Source organism: Malania oleifera, chromosome 12 (assembly GCF_029873635.1).
Source record: "Malania oleifera isolate guangnan ecotype guangnan chromosome 12, ASM2987363v1, whole genome shotgun sequence".
NCBI lineage: Eukaryota > Viridiplantae > Streptophyta > Magnoliopsida > Santalales > Ximeniaceae > Malania > Malania oleifera.
In genome coordinates, this window is record NC_080428.1 from 4,123,489 (window position 1) to 4,141,652 (window position 18,164).

General features: G+C 36.5%; 1 protein-coding gene across 2 annotated transcripts in view; it reads left to right on the forward strand.

Moving 5' to 3' along the window:
- LOC131144890 (isocitrate dehydrogenase [NADP]-like) overlaps positions 1 to 9,279 on the forward strand; it is a 28,939-nt gene extending 19,660 nt beyond the window's left edge. Inside the window, exons 2-15 of one of the 2 annotated variants that reach the window (XM_058093823.1) lie at positions 5,061 to 5,104; positions 5,204 to 5,313; positions 6,465 to 6,502; positions 6,600 to 6,677; positions 6,776 to 6,829; positions 6,924 to 7,025; positions 7,388 to 7,479; positions 7,589 to 7,692; positions 7,955 to 8,023; positions 8,101 to 8,216; positions 8,442 to 8,476; positions 8,573 to 8,715; positions 8,842 to 8,964; positions 9,045 to 9,279. In XM_058093823.1, the coding sequence (XP_057949806.1) occupies positions 5,061 to 5,104; positions 5,204 to 5,313; positions 6,465 to 6,502; positions 6,600 to 6,677; positions 6,776 to 6,829; positions 6,924 to 7,025; positions 7,388 to 7,479; positions 7,589 to 7,692; positions 7,955 to 8,023; positions 8,101 to 8,216; positions 8,442 to 8,476; positions 8,573 to 8,715; positions 8,842 to 8,964; positions 9,045 to 9,138 (1,202 nt within the window). In that variant the 3' untranslated portion in view covers positions 9,139 to 9,279. The remainder of the gene's footprint in view (positions 1 to 5,060; positions 5,105 to 5,203; positions 5,314 to 6,464; positions 6,503 to 6,599; positions 6,678 to 6,775; positions 6,830 to 6,923; positions 7,026 to 7,387; positions 7,480 to 7,588; positions 7,693 to 7,954; positions 8,024 to 8,100; positions 8,217 to 8,441; positions 8,477 to 8,572; positions 8,716 to 8,841; positions 8,965 to 9,044) is intronic. The other variant, XM_058093824.1, reaches the window with a different exon arrangement.
- The last annotated feature ends 8,885 nt before the right edge of the window (positions 9,280 to 18,164 follow it).

An 18,164-nucleotide genomic window follows, 5' to 3' on the forward strand; every position in this document is an offset into this window, starting at 1 on the left:
CCTTTTCTTGGAGGGTTTAGAATAATTTGTTTGGGCTTTTCAGAGAGTGAGCTGCAGATTGGTGGAGTTGTTGGCTATTTCTTTACATGATTGGTTAGGAGTATGGTTTGGCTTTGTGGAAGTGTGGTTTCTTTGCTGTTTTATGGGGTATTTGGTTGGAAAGAAATCTTTGTACTTTACAGGGGGAGGATGTCTCAGTATATGGTATGTGATATGGAGGAAAAATATTTTAATACTTATATACACAAATAAAGGAGATATTCAAAATTGTAATAACTATTATGGAGTTAAATTTATGAGTCGTACGATGAAATTGTGGGAAAGGGTAGTTGAACAAAGATTAAGACTAGAAATGAAGGTCTCAGAAAATCAATTCCTGGGAGATCTACCACAAAAGCTATATATCTTTTAAGAAAATTAATGGAAAAGTTTAGGGAAAAGAAGAGTGACTTGCATGTGGTATTTATTGACTTAGAGAAAGCATATGATAGGGTACCTAGGGAAGTTCTATGGTGGGTTTTAGAAAAAAAAAAAAAAAAAGTATATGTAGTAGGTATACTAATGTCATTAAGGATATGTATGACTAGTGTAAGGACTATAGATGGAGAAACTAGAGGATTTTTAATCACCATAGGTGTACATCAAGGATCTACTTTAAGCCCTTATCTTTTTGCTTTAGTGATGGAAAAACTGACTAAGAGAATTCAAAATGAGGTTTCATGGTGTATGTTGTTTGCAGTTGATATTGTATTGATTGATGAAAATAAGGGCGGAGTAGAGGCTATGTTAGAATTATGGAGAGAAGTTTTGGAATCTAGAGACTTTAGGATAAGTAAAAATAAAACAGAATACATGAAATGTAGTTTCAGTAATGGTAGGAGGAATATTGGAGAAAAAGTTAAACTTGATGATGAAACAATAAATGGCACTTGTAGATTTTGATACCTTGGATCTATTATGCAAGATGAAGGGGAAATTGAAGATGATGTAATGTATAGAGTTAAAGCAGGTTGGGTAAAATGGAGAAGTGCTTCAAGCGTGCTTTGTGATCGTAGAATACCCTTAAAATTAAAAGGAAAGTTTTATAGGACAGTTATAAGACCAACTATGGTCCTGAATTTGTCAAAAGAAATGGTCCATGATCGCATAAATTGGCGGAAGAGGATTCATATAGCCGACCCAACCAAGTGGGACTTGAGGTTTGGTTTTGTTGTTGTTGTTGTTTTGCTTCATCTCTTCTAAGGAGGATATCTCTTGCTCCTTTTTGTAATTTCTTTTCTTGTGAATGAAATATTCTCTTTTTCTATCCCAAAAAAAAAAAAAATTCTATCAATTGTTTGATTCATCATAGCATATGTTGAATATGTTGAATAACTAGTTCATGCAAGAGTGAAGGAGTTTTATAGGCCCCCTTGGGATCAAGGGTTTTTCTTGAGGAAAGAAAAGGAAAATAAGGAGGACGTCTATTTTCCATTATATTTTTTCTCTATATCAAATACAATTCAAAATAAAAATTTGTTATGATATGATTAACGATTAAGAAAAATCAATATTAATGATGTACAAAATCAAAATTTTATTCATTAGTTATATATTTTATTTTCTTTCTCTCTTCTTGATAACCAAACATAAAAAAGAAGCGGATTACTTCATTCTCTCCATTCATTTCCCTAATATTTTCAGGTTTAAAACAGAGCCTTTATGGTAAGGTGAAGGAAACATGCCTAAATTGTGAAGAGTGATGAATCACAAAAGTTCACACAAACACACACACACTACACCAAACCTCCTTAAGGGAGTCAAACTCTGACCTTCCCAAGGAAGGCAACTGACAAGTCAATCCTGCCAAAAGGTATTTGGTTGTTGTGATGCTTTTTACATTCTGTTGATCTAGCCAGGAGAGAGAGAGAGAGAGAGAGAGAGAAATCTCTGGGTGTTGGATACATGGTTGATACTCAACAGTCTTAGTGTCAAATAAAAGAACAAAATATGAATAAGTAACCCTGTTAGCTTAATTGAGCATGAGGCAGAGAGAGAGAGAGAGAGAGAGAGAGAGAGAGAGAGAGAAATCTCTGGGTGTTGGATACATGGTAGATACTCAACAGTCCTATTGTCAAATAAAAGAACAAAATATGAATAAGTAACCCTGTTAGCTTAATTGAGCATGAGGCCATGGTGGTTGATGGAATACGAAATCAAATGTTTGCCATCATTTTACTGCATTGATATTTAGGCATTTTATACAATTGAATATCACCTATAAGAGAATTTCTAGGAGAATAAAATTTCTACTGATATATATGCTTCAATTCACTATTTTGTCTTAGTCTCAACTGAATCCCAATATAGAATTGCACTTAAGCAGTTGTTGTGCAATGTTTTATAATCTTATTCTGCACCTTTGTAGTTTGGGGGGGGTGGTGTGGAGATGGCATTCCATGGCCTCAATGGGATGAAGTACAGAGGGCTACAGAGGGATAACTTGGAAATCCTGAGGAGGCTGAGCATCAAGTGGCAGGTAAGGAGATTCTAGATTTTGGGTGAAATGCAAGATTTTGGGGGGGGGGGGGGGTGTTGGGGTTTAGAGAGAGGAGGTCTGTGATTTCTAGAGAAAGAGAGATGTAATTGATTCTCAAGGTTCCACAAAGTCCCTAAGTAGAGGTAATTCATTCTCAAGGTTCCACAAAGTCCCCAAGTAGAGCAAGGGTATGGTATTTGTAGTGCTAGGGGGTGTGTCTTGTAATCCTCGAATAGGAGGATGCCACATTAGGGTACAACCAATGAGTTTCTGTCCCAATAATGTAATTGCATGCCTTACAAGTCATGGGTGGAAGAGGCTTCAGCAAGTTAAGGAATGGTTAACGGCCAAGATTTCCTTAACTGGCTCTGATTTGAGCTCAAATCAGGATAGAGAATCCCGCGACACCTCCAATGATAAATTTTGGGTGTATGTGTAATGGGTCCAGGAGGTATGAAAAAAGGTAATCAATAATTATACAATTATTGGTTGAATACTAGTCTAAATTGGGAAAGATTCAAGGTTAGGGCAAAATTGTAAGTTGAAGTATCTTGAATTTCTGTGATAGCAAATTTTACATGATATATATTTCCAGGACTGTAAATGTGATAATTGTAGATCTGACATAGGATTTTATCTAAAAGCTAATGCATTATATTGATAGGCCTATATTTATAGGAAAGAAGGAACTTACAAATTTTTTTAAAAATAAAAAAATAAAAATCTGGATAAAAATCAAAATAAAAAATGAATCCCTGTTTTTTTTCCTCATATAAAATCACCTTTGGGGGGCGGGGGACGCAAGCCGTTCCCATCAAGATCTCAAAACATATATAGCTGTCTTTGTCTCTGCTCCCAGCCACTGCCTCAACAACAACAACAATAACAAACCTTGAGTCCACTATATGGGGTCAGATATATGAAATCCTTTTCTGCCAATTCATGCGATTGAGGACATTTTCTTCGACTAACTTTAAGAGCTATTAAATCCTTCCTCGCTATCTCACTCCAAGTTCTTTTAGGGCTACCTCCTCCTCTTCTAGTACCATCAAAATGACTAGCTCACTCCTCACTGGTGCATAACTTGGCCTGTGCTTCAAATGCCCAAACCATCTAAGCCGCCCCTCCTTTATCTTATCTTCAACTGGTTTTATGCCCAACTTAATGTGAATATGTTCATTCTTTAGTTTATCCTTTAATGTTATACTACTCGTCCACCTTAGCATGTGTATTTCGACCTCTTTTATTCATAGCACCCACGTCAATGTCTATGAATCATATTCTGTAAAAAACCTTAGGGGCATCTGGTTTGCGACATCTTTCAACATCATAAGGGAGTGATGTCCATGGCATTTGTTTGCACTTTTGTTTTGGGGCTGGAATGTGACATGGTGGTAATCTCGAATTCCCTGGAAATAAAGGATCCCAACATGGGAATCCTATGCAATGTAGGTTTTATGGGAATCTCCCATAGGAATCCTATTTTGGGACTAAATTGGCCCACTATTTTGAGCAGTTAGACATGAATGCCCCCATAACATATTATTATTATTATTATTATTATATGCTTTTATAATATTTATCATAATAAATGATTATAATAATAAAAATGAATGTAGTATTTACTATAATAATATAATATGCAGCCCTTGCACACATCCTGCATGTAATTTTAATTTTAATTTTAATTTTATGAAATTTTTTTAATACAAAAATTGACACAAAATAATTTCAATAAAAAGTTATAATTTATTTTAGTTCATGACTTATTAAGAGGACACATGGCAATTGATTGTTAGGGAAGTTTAGTTATTGCTTCTGAGAAGTTATTAGTGAATAAACTAAATTACTAAAATGGCACACATGTTGAAAGTGGTTTTATAATAATGGAGGGTATTTTAGTAATTCACTTGAAATCCATCCATAGGGGGGGTTTACTTTATTAAGTAGCTATCCCCCCCACCCCCCAAAAAAAATAACAAAAAAATTGTTTCAATTAATTGGATTATTGTGTTGATTTTTATTTTTATTTTTAATTTATGATAGTTGAAAATTTAAATGCATGGATTTAATGGTACGTACTACATATTATTTAATTATTGTTCATACACAACTCAAGGGTATAACGTTAATCTCTTTAAAATGCCAACCAAGATTCCCGTGTTGAACCAAATATTGCACCCTGTGCATATTTTTGGAATCTAACGATACGGACCAAAAAAAATATTCCCATGAGGTAGGCATTGGAATGAGATTCTCAGGAATGCCATTCCATCAGAATATTTTTGACTTAACAAACCAAACACCACCTTAGGGGAACACTAGAGTACATTGACCTTTTGACTACATGTTGAGCTGAACAATTCAGTAGATTTTACGTCTATAAATATAAATCTTCTTAACCTTGTCTAGTTGTTCAGTCGCTCTTCTTGTGTGTGCATGTGCAAATGTGCATTTGTCTCTCTCTCTACCCTCTGTGTGTGTGTGTGAAGCACACAAAATTATAACCCTTGCAAAATTATGATCTTATTTTTATGAGCAGGAGATGAAATGACGAGAGTTATTTGGAAATTAATAAAAGATAAGGTATTGCATTTTAATTGCGTCTGCATGATTTCTTCTTTTTCTATTCTGGTTCAGTTCAATTTTTTTTTTGTAGCATTTTAAATCTCTGCTATTTTGTAGCTTATTTTTCCTTTCCTGGAGTTGGATATAAAGTACTTTGACCTTGGCCTCCCTCAGCGTGATGCCACCGATGACATGGTTACAGTTGAAAGTGCTGAAGCAACTCTTAAGTAGGTTTTGTTGTTTCCTGTCATAGCTTGCTTTGTTCTTTTGAGTTTTCTGTGTGAAGGCAGCCTGTAGAAAGCATCCTCATAGTTTTCCAGATCATATTCTCCATCTGAATTGTATGATCTGATCCCATTCACTAGTATACCTCTTTGAACCTAGTTACTTCATTATCTGAATTGGAGTAATAAAAATTGACTGTGAATCACACAAGCTCATTGTGATTCAAATCTTATGATTTGCTAGATAGCAGTTGATCTGGCTCAAATACTGCAGATGAAAATTTAAAGCCTTTTCTAAGGGCCTTTTAGAATTAAAATAGACAAATTCCAACTTTTATATCTCATTTTGAATGGTTTTAAAATTTTAAGGCTCCTAATTTTTCTTAAGAGCTTGAAAATGCCATAAAGTCTTCATTTGCTTGATTCTCCTCAAGAATAGTTTGTTTGGAAGCAGACATTGGATATAAAGATGCTTTAAAGTTGTGATATATCAAATGCGATTTATTTTACATTTTTTTAATATACTTTATGCATAGATATGTATGCACATGATCATTCAATGTTCATTGATATATTTTATTTTTAATGTTTTTGTTTGTTTTACAGATATAAGTGCAACTCAACTGAATTTTAGAATTCCTGCCTTATCTTATGTTGTGATTCAAATTATGATTCATAATCTGAGTCTGAATTTGACACCTTTGAGTAGCCTTTTTGTTTTTAATTTCTTTTTTCTTTTAGTAATCTGGCGCTGACAACAGATGACTTATATTTTGGGTTATTATGTTCTTTCTTATCAATGTTACCCTGTTTTATCTGCCTATTTTCTGGATATGACACTGCAACAGTTATGGTTTAAAGACTGTTTGATTCTACTTTGTCTTCTTGTGTTCTTATTGCTTGTTAGGCAGCATATATACTCGTAGATATGGTTGTTGAAGATTTTCTGTGTATGTTATATAATGTGTAACTTTTGTAATAATCTGGTCATGTATTTTTTTTTTTTTCTTTGGTGATATTTCCCATGAATCTTATGTTTTCATCTGTTGAGGAGACCATCGTCCTACTTTACCTTTAGTCACAGTAATTATTTCTTTTTTGTTCCATTTAATGATTTTTTAGTATACTTTCTGTCTGCTATTTTGGTGTTGTAGGTACAACGTGGCAATTAAATGTGCAACTATTACTCCTGGTACTTGTCTTCAAACTATAAGTATTTCTTTAAAGATTTAGAATTCATGTTGTTGTAAACATGGATGGAGATATGTAAATTTAGTTGTGGTTGCCAGATGAAGCACGTGTTAAGGAGTTCAACTTGAAAAAGATGTGGAGGAGTCCTAATGGGACAATTAGGAACATACTAAATGGTCAAGCCTTCTCTCATGCCTTTTAGTCTTGTTGTCTACTATGCATTGATGTATTTGAGAAGAATGTACCAATTTAATTTAATCTGTGTTTGCTATAGGTACGGTATTCAGAGAGCCAATTATCTGCAAAAACATACCTCGGCTTGTGTCAGGTTTGCTTCTTATCTCTCAATTTCATTGTTTGTGATTTCCCTTGTCCATTTTCTTTAATGGTATCATAAACTGATAAAAACTGGCTTCTGTCAGGTTGGACAAAGCCAATATGCATTGGAAGGCATGCCTTCGGTGACCAATACCGAGCTACTGATACAGTCATCCATGGACCTGGAAATCTTAAATTGCTGTTTGGTATAATCTTCCCAAGATTTTCTGTCTCTCTCACACACACACACGTGCACGTGCACGCACACTCATTCTCTCTCATTGTTACTTTTCAAAATTGTTTGCTGAAAATCAAATATAGAAGGTTCATTTTGCCACAATTGGTCAGTCAAACCAACTATTCTCTCACAAACTAAGAAATCTTTTTCTAGTTAGATTTCTATCAATGAAACGACAGAACCATCCCTTCCTATTTATTTGTCTTTCTAAAAAATCCTACATTTGGAATTTACACTCTGCATGATCTTTATTTGTTGCCGTCAATGATTTCAAACATTTTCCATCTTTATCAATTGATTGTTAGATTCAAGCCTTTGTAATATTTGCAGTACCAGATGGGCACAAGGAGAAGATAGAGTTGGAGGTTTTCAACTTTACTGGGGCTGGAGGCATAGCATTGTCCATGTATAACACCGATGAGGTTTTGAGCCCACAAATGCCTTTCTTTGCTTGATGGTCAATGTGAAGTTGACAGGTTGCTACAAGTTATGTGTTATGATTTATTTAATTATTTTAAACTTTAAATACAGTCTATACATGCCTTTGCCGAGGCTTCAATGAACACTGCTTATCAGAAAAAGTGGCCACTTTATCTTAGCACAAAAAATACAATTCTCAAGAAATATGATGGAAGGTATGCATCTACTTTGTCGAGCTTCAATGTTTGTATGTATTGTATGCCATAAATTCAGTTTTGATCATTCTAGAAAACAAAACCATCACTATGCTTGGCAACCGGTCTTCTCAAGCATGGACAAATACATTCAATGAAACACTCCACAATAATTCAACTGAGCTTATGAGTACTTCAGTTGTGGGTTTTTCTCCTTCCTTCAGGAATGTATGAGTTCTTTGTTCTTATAGTGCATTGCTATTGCTTATTGTTTTCATTGAAGATTCAAGGATATTTTTCAAGAAGTATATGAAACTAAATGGAAATCCAAGTTTGAGGATGCAAGAATTTGGTGAGATATCTTGGCCCTGCATGCTGGCTGGTTTATGCATTTAAGCTTTTCAATAATTTATCTGGTTAAATTGCTAGGTACGAACACCGTCTCATTGATGATATGGTGGCTTATGCTCTTAAGAGTGAAGGAGGTTACGTATGGGCATGCAAGAATTATGATGGAGATGTGCAAAGTGATTTCTTAGCCCAAGGTTTGATTCACTTTGTTGTAATAACCTGCAAGTTACATATTGATCTCTACATTATTTTTTTTGTTTATATTTTTTCCTGTTATGGGACATGAATGATAAGGGTGGTTGTCCTGGGGGTGTCAGAAGGTGTTCCACCTTCTTCTCACCCTCTGCCCGTGTTTTTTCCCCAAACTTCTGCCCCTTTTTTGTCACCAACTTTTGCAACTTTTGTTTTCATTGTTACAGGATTTGGATCTCTTGGGTTGATGACGTCAATTTTGGTATCTCTAGCATGTTAAACTTCCATTTGCCCTTCCAAATGTATTTCTATGTGTGCAGTCCCATTGAAATTATATGAAACTTGAAATGGACTCCAGGTATGTCCAGATGGAAAGACCATCGAAGCTGAGGCAGCACATGGCACAGTTACTCGACATTACCGGGTACATGAAAAAGGAGCTGAAACTAGCACAAACAGCATAGCTTCAATTTTTGCATGGTCTCGAGGACTTGCGCACAGGTATATGCTAAATATTGTTTTGATCAAATGATTGCTTATACGGCCTCTCTTATTACTGAAAACTTCAGCAGTCAAAACTTTCATGTGAAAATGTGGATGGAAAAATAAACATGTTGAAGTTAACAGGGCAAGGCTGGATGACAATGCTAGGCTGTTAGATTTTACTGAGAAACTTGAAACGGCCTGTGTTGCAACCGTTGAATCAGGGAAGATGACTAAGGATCTTGCACTTCTTATCCATGGACCTAAGTAAGCACTGCCCAGCTCTTTCTTATTTATGTTTTTGAGCTTGAAATTTATGCTCATGACGGATTTTTCACATTGTGTAGCGTGGCTAGGTCTCAATATTTGAATACTGAGGAGTTTATTGATGCTGTGGCTGAGGAACTGAAAGCTAGATTGCCCAACAAAGCGAAGTTGTAAATTCCTGCCTGCAATTTTGGCTTTGCACATGGCCAGTTATACTGCGAAGTGCTGGTGTAATGATGCTCTATTATGAAATAGTTTCATTGTTGTACTGGACTACTCCTAATCGTATAAAATCACCTCCTCACTTTTAAAGTACTTTTGTTGTAGATACCAAATGTGTTGCATTTAATTTATCTCGAGACTTGCGATGTATTGCTATCATCAATAATCTCCATTGTATCTATCATAAGGCATAAAATAAATACAAACTCAAAAGACGTCATCACATCTTAAACTCCATTTTCTTCTCCTCTTGGATCAGAAGTTCCATCATTGATAATATCTCTTAGGATTGAACAAGTTGCATCAAACATATTTCTCAAGCTACAAAGAAAATTTAATTGTGAGCCCCATTGAGTATATCTAACTTGCTTTAGAGTTCCAATTAGATTCAGTTCCCTTCCCATTTCAAGCTCATCAAAAGAAACAATTTTGCAACTTCTTTGGATTGAGCACTTTGCAATTGATAATTTCATTTGGATGATGAAACGACATTATTGATATGTTGACTTGGCCTTGATTTATGCAGTCTGCCTTTATATGCAAATATGTACAAGTACAAATCATTTTTATAAATTTGGAAGATTTTAAAGAAATCGTAATGAGAATAAAATATTAACAATAATATATATTTCCACTCATGTAATATTGATTTATTTTAAACAAAAAATGTCTTTTATGAAATAATATTGTCGTAACATAATGTAGAGAGGTTATGAATGACAAGAAATAATAATATGAAAAGTTTGATGGTGTTATCACTAACCTATTATTTACCTAAGTGTGGTTAAATCACCTATTTAATACTCATTGATTGGTCTCTATACTAATCCTAGGCCAAAGAATCAATCATCTAAGTCTGCTTTTACCAGAATTGGGATTAGGAGTTCAATTATGTAAGGGAAGGGTACTAACACCCTTTACACACACGTTTTACAAACGATACCTAATTAATCATGAATTATCCCTAAATTTAATCTAACGGTCTTTAATTCGCTCCTTTTAAAATAAACAAAACAAACAAATAAATAAATAAATAAAATTAAAAGGGAGATGAAAATCACAGTGCAATTTAGGAATGTCTAATAAAACCTTCAAATGAGTGAATCTTGTTAGATAAACCTCTCCTTAAAACTAATATTGATGAGGTTTGAAATACCTCTTTACCCTTTGTTAAATCATTGAGACGCATACACACACAAAAAAAAATGTAAAATTATCAAATTTTAAGCAAAAGAGTCTTTAAAACATTCCCATATATTTCCAAAATTTTATAAATATGTTCTGAAATTTTCCAACATTTTTACTAATTTTTTTTGGGATTTTTAAAGACTTTTCCTCATTGTTTGGTATTTTTATTTATCGTTTTTTATTATTTGAATCAAAATAACTCAAATAATTTATATTTATTTTTCTTGATTTTTAAAAATATTTTTCCTGATTTTTTCCTCATTTTTTTTTTATCATTTTTTCAATTTTAAAAAATTAAAATAAAAAAAATATAAAACTAGTGGTTTAGAAATCAGATTGATTCAACCAATCCGAACCGGGTCTAACCTAGTTGGGCTTAGTGGGCCACGTGTCCGCCCATAGTGATGACACATGACTCACTTTATTTATTTATTTTTTAATTCACTGTAGCACGGCGACCTCAACATGTTGTCACCCGCAATGTGGCAACATTTTGTTTTTTGTTTTTTGTTTTTTATTTTTTTTCTCTACAGATAGACGACACTTGTAACGCCCTAGAAATTTTGCTATATTTTTTTTAAAATAAATAATAACTCTGTTACCATAAAACATAAATAAAGTCAACCTGGACCCAAAGGGAAACTGAGATTAAACATGTTCATACATACATGACAACTATGCAGCGAGAACCATGATTTACCCAACCTTATATACAATACCAGAGTTCTACTATATCCATAAATACACATATACATCCCAAAAAGAACCATAATATCCTAGGGCACACCCAAAATACAACTCCCAACTCAAACTCTTACCCTACAACGAGGGCAGTAGAAAGACCTCCTCTATCTCAGAGCTCGCTCCGCTCGTCTGTCTGGGTTTCCTGAAATGTTTGAATTTTTGGTGAGACGCCTCTCAGTAAGCAGGATAGACTAAAATCAGTGTGTGACAGTATGAGTATTATTGTGTTATAAACATATACTGTACATATTTAACTGTAACATATTTAACTGTAATTGATAAGTCAAGAAAATCTGTTTTCATACTTATAAATCTAGTAATTCATATATCAACATAACATACTGTCATACTAAATTTTTGTATACTTGTAATTCGTCTGTTATATCTGTAGAATACTAAAATTATTCCTTAGATGGATAGCTAACCGATGTCATGTATTACCCCCACATGACTAGGTTGTGTGGCCCGTAGGTAGGACCTAGCAATGGTTGGCCTACCACGCTAAGCCAAAATTGAATAGTCTATTAGTACGATTGGCCTGCCCAACCTGGTCCGAACTGCCAGAGGGGCACACTACTACACTAGCTCAATCGACTATCTACTCTCGCACTCTATCTGAGACGTGTGGTGGCACTATCTGAACTGATAGCTACGGTACCGTGTTCCGAAACTAAACTATGTCATCAGGGTTCTACTATCATTTAGTATATTTCATAAATAACTGTAATATAATTGTTTCATGATTCTATGTAAAATCTGTCATAATAATATTTCTGAATAAATTGTTATATATATAAATCTGTTCACGGCATCTGGGCCGGCTGAATAATCATAGCATCTGGGCTGATTGAAAAATCACGGCATTTGAGCCGGCTGAAAAATCACAGCATCTGAGCCGGCTATATAATCATGATATACTGAAAATATAATAATTTTCTAACTGTTTATAACTTGTTGAAAATTCGTTATCAAATCATGCATGTTCTATGTAACCATAAAATATTCTGACATGCTATTATTTGCAGTAAAATTTATACTCATGCCGCACAAGTGAGTGCTACTTTGTATTTTACTATCTATCTGGGAAAAGCATATTTTGCTGAAAAATATAATTAAACCTGTTTCTAGGGTTTTCTCACTTCAAACATCAGTATTCCCAAAACTACATTAATTCATAAATATTTTTTAGAATCAAATATTGTATATTAAACGATTAATTTTCTGAAAATACCTGACTTAATCTACCCTCTTACCTGTTTCATGTGAGGCCTGCTAAAAACTCTAAATCCACGCCCACGGCGTTCAGAGGTCCAAACCCTGAAATCACATTTTCCTCAGTTCAATCAACTCAACCCCATAATATTTATCATTAAATACATTTCCTAGGCCCACATACTCCAAATAACCAATTAAACCCTAAAATATCTTACTTACCCTGGTTTTGGAGTGGTGCCCAAGGACCCCAAATCAACAATCCACTCCAATTAACTTGCAGAGAATCATTCCTTGATCTTCGTGGTGGTTCCTGATCATCAAATCAGACTAAAATGGAACGAAAATCAAAGAGAGAAGGGTCAGAAGTCGAAATCTAGAGAGAGAGAGTGAAGAGAGAAATTTTCTCTCGCTGAAAATGTGATTCTAACCTATATATATACAACTGGTCACGTGTACTCGTCGACAAGTCAAAGAAAGACGTTCATCGACGAAAACAAAGGATTTGTCAATGAACCCTTAATGGTTTGAAATTCCCTCTCTTGGGATCTCCTCGTTGACGAGTCCCTACTGATGCCCCTTTCAAATTTCTTTTTTTTTTTACCCTATTCTTTTCCTTTTTCCTTATTTTCTCATAAATTAAATTTTTCGGGTCTCTACATTCTCCTCTCCTTACAAAATTTTGTCCCCGAAATTTTCTATCTATATTATATATCAATCTTTGGGGAAAAATCACAGCAATTTTATTAATTACCCTCACTTATGGCGGAGGAATACCGTGATTACATTTACAGTCCTGGGAGATTACAATAACCAAACAAAATTCTCTCAAAACTAACCAAAAGAGAAAACTATTACATTCCACTGGTTAACCTACACAAAAATCTACTTACATACCATGAATTCTTACCTAAATCATTACCTTTCTTTCTAACTAATGTTGAACCCCACCAAACATATATGGGTACTTTTGGCGCATTTCCTCCTCTAATTCCCACGAGGCTTCCTCAACTGCATGGTTCCTCCATAGTACTTTCACCAGTAGAATTTTCTTGATTCGTAATTCCTACTCTTTAGGATCTAAGATCTGAACTAGTATTTCTTCATAAGATAAAGTCTCACCAATCTCCAGTGCTTCTTAACTTATTATGTAAGAAGGATCTAGATGTACTTCTTCAATATAGACACATGAAATATATCGTGGATTCTGGATAGCGCTGGGGTAACGCTAACCTGTTGGCAACTAGGCCAACTCTTTCCAATATCTCAAACGGCCCAATATACCTAGGGCTAAGCTTACCCTTCTTCTCGAATCTCATTACTCATTTCATCGGCGCAATTTTTAAGAACACATTATCACCCATATAATATTCCAGCGCTTGTTGATGGAAATCTGTATAGCTTTTCTATCGGCTATGTGCTGTTTTAATCCTTTCTTGAATAAGCTTGATTTTCTCAAAAGCCAGTTGTACCATCTCTGGCCCCAATATTTTCTTTTTCTCCAATTTCATCCCAATATAACGGAGATCGACACCTCCGACCATACAATGCCTCATACGGAGTCATCCCAATACTGGTCTAGTAGCTGTTGTTGTAAGTAAACTCCACTAATGGCAGGTACTGAATCCGGCTGCCTCCAAAATCTAGCACACAGGCACGCAGCATATCCTCCAATATATGAATAGTCCTCTCAATTTGTCCATCGGTTTGACGATGAAAGGCCATGCTAAAAGCCAACTGGGACCCCAAAGCTCTCTGTAATATTTTCTAGAACTGAGACGTGAAACTTGGATCCCGGTCAGAAACGATGGACACAGGCACTCCATATAGTTTGACTATTTCCTGTACACATAGCTCTACCAATCTACCTATGGAGTAGTTAACTCTGATGGGAAGAAAATGGGTCGTCTTTTTCAATCTATCCACGAATACCCAGATGACGTCCTGTCCATGTAGTGCTAGCGGTAACCCCGATACGAAGTCCATAGAAATATGCTCCCACTTCCATTCGGGAATGAGAAGTGGTTGCAATGGCCCCTCCAGTCTCTGATGCTCAGCCTTCACTAGCTGGCATGCTAAACACTGTTCTACATATTCAGTAATTTCTCTCTTCATACTGCTCCACCAGAAGGATAACCGCAAATCCATGTACATTTTTGTTTTTCTTGGATGTATTGTATACAAGGAACGATGCGCCTCTTCCAAAATGGTCTTTCTAATTCCAGCATCATCAAGTACATACAACCTACTATGAAACCTTAGGGCATCGTTATCTAAAATATTAAAATTTGTTTCTTGTCCCCTGTGCACTTTATCTCTGATCTTTACTAATTTTGCGCCTTGCATCTGCGAAATCTTAATTCTTTCCAGCAAAGTCGGCTGAAGTACCAAGTGAGCAATTAATGCCCAATGATCTCCATTTATTAGTTCCACACCAAGTCTTTATAAATCCATTTTGATATGATGTGCAATTACTATCGCCGATATAGATGCGCACCCCGATTTACAGCTTAACACATCAGCTACCACATTAGCCTTCCCTGGGTGGTAACTGATGGTACAATCATAGTCTTTAATCAGTTCGAGCCACCTCCTCTGTCTCATATTCAACTTCTTCTATGTGAAGAAAAACTTTAAACTTTTATGATCTAAAAATATCTCGCACCTTCCACCATATAGATAATGCCTCCAGATCTTCAATGCGTACACCACTGCAGCCAACTTTAAATCATGTGTAGGGTAGTTCTTCTTGTACTCTTTAAGGTGATGAGAAACATATGCTACAAATTTTCCTTGTTGCATTAGCACACATCCAAGCCCCTTTTGAGATGCATCACTGTAGATTACATATTCACCATCTCCTGATGGAATGGTCAAAACTAGTGCAGTGACAAGCTGCTGCTTCAATTCCTGGAAGCTCTACTCACAATCATCATTCCATTCAAACTTAGCATTCTTCCTTATTAGTCGTGTCAGATGCCCTGGTAGCCTAGAAAATCCCTCTACGAATCGACGATAATATCCTACCAATCCCAAGAAACTTCTCATCTTCTAAACATTCCTCAGTATCGCCCAATTCACCACTACCTCTATCTTGTTGGGATCTACAGAGATTCCATCTCCAGATATCACATTCCCAAGGAATGCAACTTTTTCTAACCAGAATTCACACTTCTTGAATTTGGCATATAGCCTCCTTTCTCTAAGTATATGAAGTACCGGCCTTAAATGTGTCTCATGCTCCTCAAGACTCCTCGAATAGACTAGTATATCATTAATGAAAACCACTACAAATTGGTCCAGGTACTGATGGAAAACTTTGTTCATCAAGTCCATGAATGCAGCAGGAGCATTTTTCAGTCCGAATGGTATAACCAAAAACTCATAGTGGCCATACTAAGTTCGGAACGTTGTCTTGGATACATCCTCTGCCATAACCCTCACTTGATGGTATCTAGATCGTAGATCAATCTTTGAGTAAACCCGTGTACCTTGGAGCTTATTAAACAAGTCATCAATACAAGGAAGAAGATGCTTATTCTTAACTGTTACTTTATTTATCTTTCCATACTTGATGCACATCCTCATCATCCCATCTTTCTTCTTTACAAACAGAACTAGTGCTCCCCAGGGTGATACACTGGGTCTGATAAATCCTTTATCTAACAAGTTCTACAACTGATCTTTAACTCTCTCAACTCTACCGGAGTCATTCTATAGGGAGTTTTAGAAATCGGTGTCGTACCAAGAAGTACATCAATGGTAAAGTCAATCTCACGGTCAGGAGGCAATCCAGGTAGTTCCTCTGGAAAGAAATCTGAAAATTCCATCACCACTGGAATATTAGTAAGTTTCAATTCTTTCTCTGCCACTTCCTTTACATAGGCTATATACCCCTAACATCTGTCCAGGAGTAGCCTCCTCGCTCAAATGGCTGACACTAGCTGTGGTGAGGAATGCACGCATGACCCCACAAATCTAAACTCCTGCTCTCCAGGAGGTCTGAATATCACCTCTTTCATATGACAGTCGATGTTGGCATAACTAGCAGCTAACCAGTCCATTCCCAAAATCATACCAAATACATGCATGTCTAACACTACTAGGTCAGCTGATAATACTCTCCCCTAAATATCTACTGGACAACCTCTGAGCACCTTTCGACACCTCACTACTGACCCTGTCGGTGTGGCTACTGATAACTCGGTGTCTAACAACGGAATTTCTACCCCACATAACTTGACATACCCCATAGACACGAATGAGTGTGTGGCCCATGAATCAAATAAAACAATAGCTTTAATTGAAAGCATATTAATAGTACCCGTCACCACATCTCCAGCTGCCTCAGCATCTCCTGGTGTCAATGCATAGATCTGTGCCTGCACAATATTCCTCCACTGGCCGCCTTGAGGTGCCTAGATGTTTCCTCGGAATGGTTTGGGAGTGGGAGAATTGCTCCACTTTGCACGACAGTTTCGTGCCAAGTGTCCCGGTCTACCACACTGATAGCAGACATTTCTCCCTGCTCAGTACTCTCCCATGTGTCTGTTACCACATCTAGGACAAACAGGATAAGTTTGCTCACCCTGAAACTCACGGCTCCATGTCTCTTGCCTCTGTCCTGCGTTGTATCCTCCTCTCACCCATAGGCCCCGGCTTGAAACCCACCTAAAATCCAGGAGGTGTGGGTCTCTCCCTCTGGCCATGCATCTCAGCACCCCTCTGCCTGCTCGCCTCCGCCACGGTGGCTCTATCCACCAATTCTGAAAAATCCTATACTTTCAACACTGCCACCTGTTAGTAAATTTCTTACCTCAAGCTTCTCTCAAATTTTCTTGCCTTCTTCGCCTCATCTGGGACTATGTACGGGGCAAAGCGGGACAGTTCAATAAATTTTGCCGTGTACTGCTGGACTGTTAGATGCCCCTGGGTCAGGTTCAAGAACTCCTTCACTTTAGTTTCTCTAGTGGTGGTAGGGAAATATCAATTGAAAAACATCTCTTCAAATCGGCTCCAGGTCGTGGCTACAGTATTGGTCTCTGTTCCTCCTAGAGTCTCACAGCAGACCACCAACGATCTGCCTTCCTTGTCAGTCAAAAGAAGGCATACAATACTCTCTGCTCGTTGGTGTAGCATAGTACAATCAGTATCTTTTTCATTTCCTGTACCCAGTTCTCCGCCGTAATAGGGTCCGCACTTCCTGAAAAAGCTGGAGGATTCATTCTCGTGAACTACTCTATAGTGCAGCCCTAGTCCGTTGATGGGCACCCCTGCTCCCGAGAGCTCCGTGCTATCTACGCCATAACCTTTTGAGCTACACTACGCACTACTGCATCTAAATCACTGTCATCCATACTAGAGGACCTTGCACCATCATCACCACTGGCATAAGCACTGTCATTCCCAAGGTCCATCTTGAAAAGAGAATAAACATGGTCTGAGGACCCTATCTTCATAATATAAGTAATACATTTATCTAACTAAGAACCTCATATCATCATTAACTTAACATCCTTATTCTCAATTTAAGATTCAGTCCTGCAACCCGATGATAGTTTACCATGGTTTTCATGAAATCGTCACCCCAGGAAAAACATAAAAACCACCCCAGAATTCCTACCTCTGGCTTGTGAGACAAAACCCTAAATTCTCATCTTAACTTCCCACATTGACTCACTAAAATCCCGATCTACCCATTTCCTGCCCTCTTCAAGATCTATTCATATACTTTGGTATTGTTTTCCATTGTATACTAAAGTCTACAAAACCTAGCAACCTAGGCTCTGATACCATATTTGTAATGGCCCGAAAATTTTGCTATATATATATTT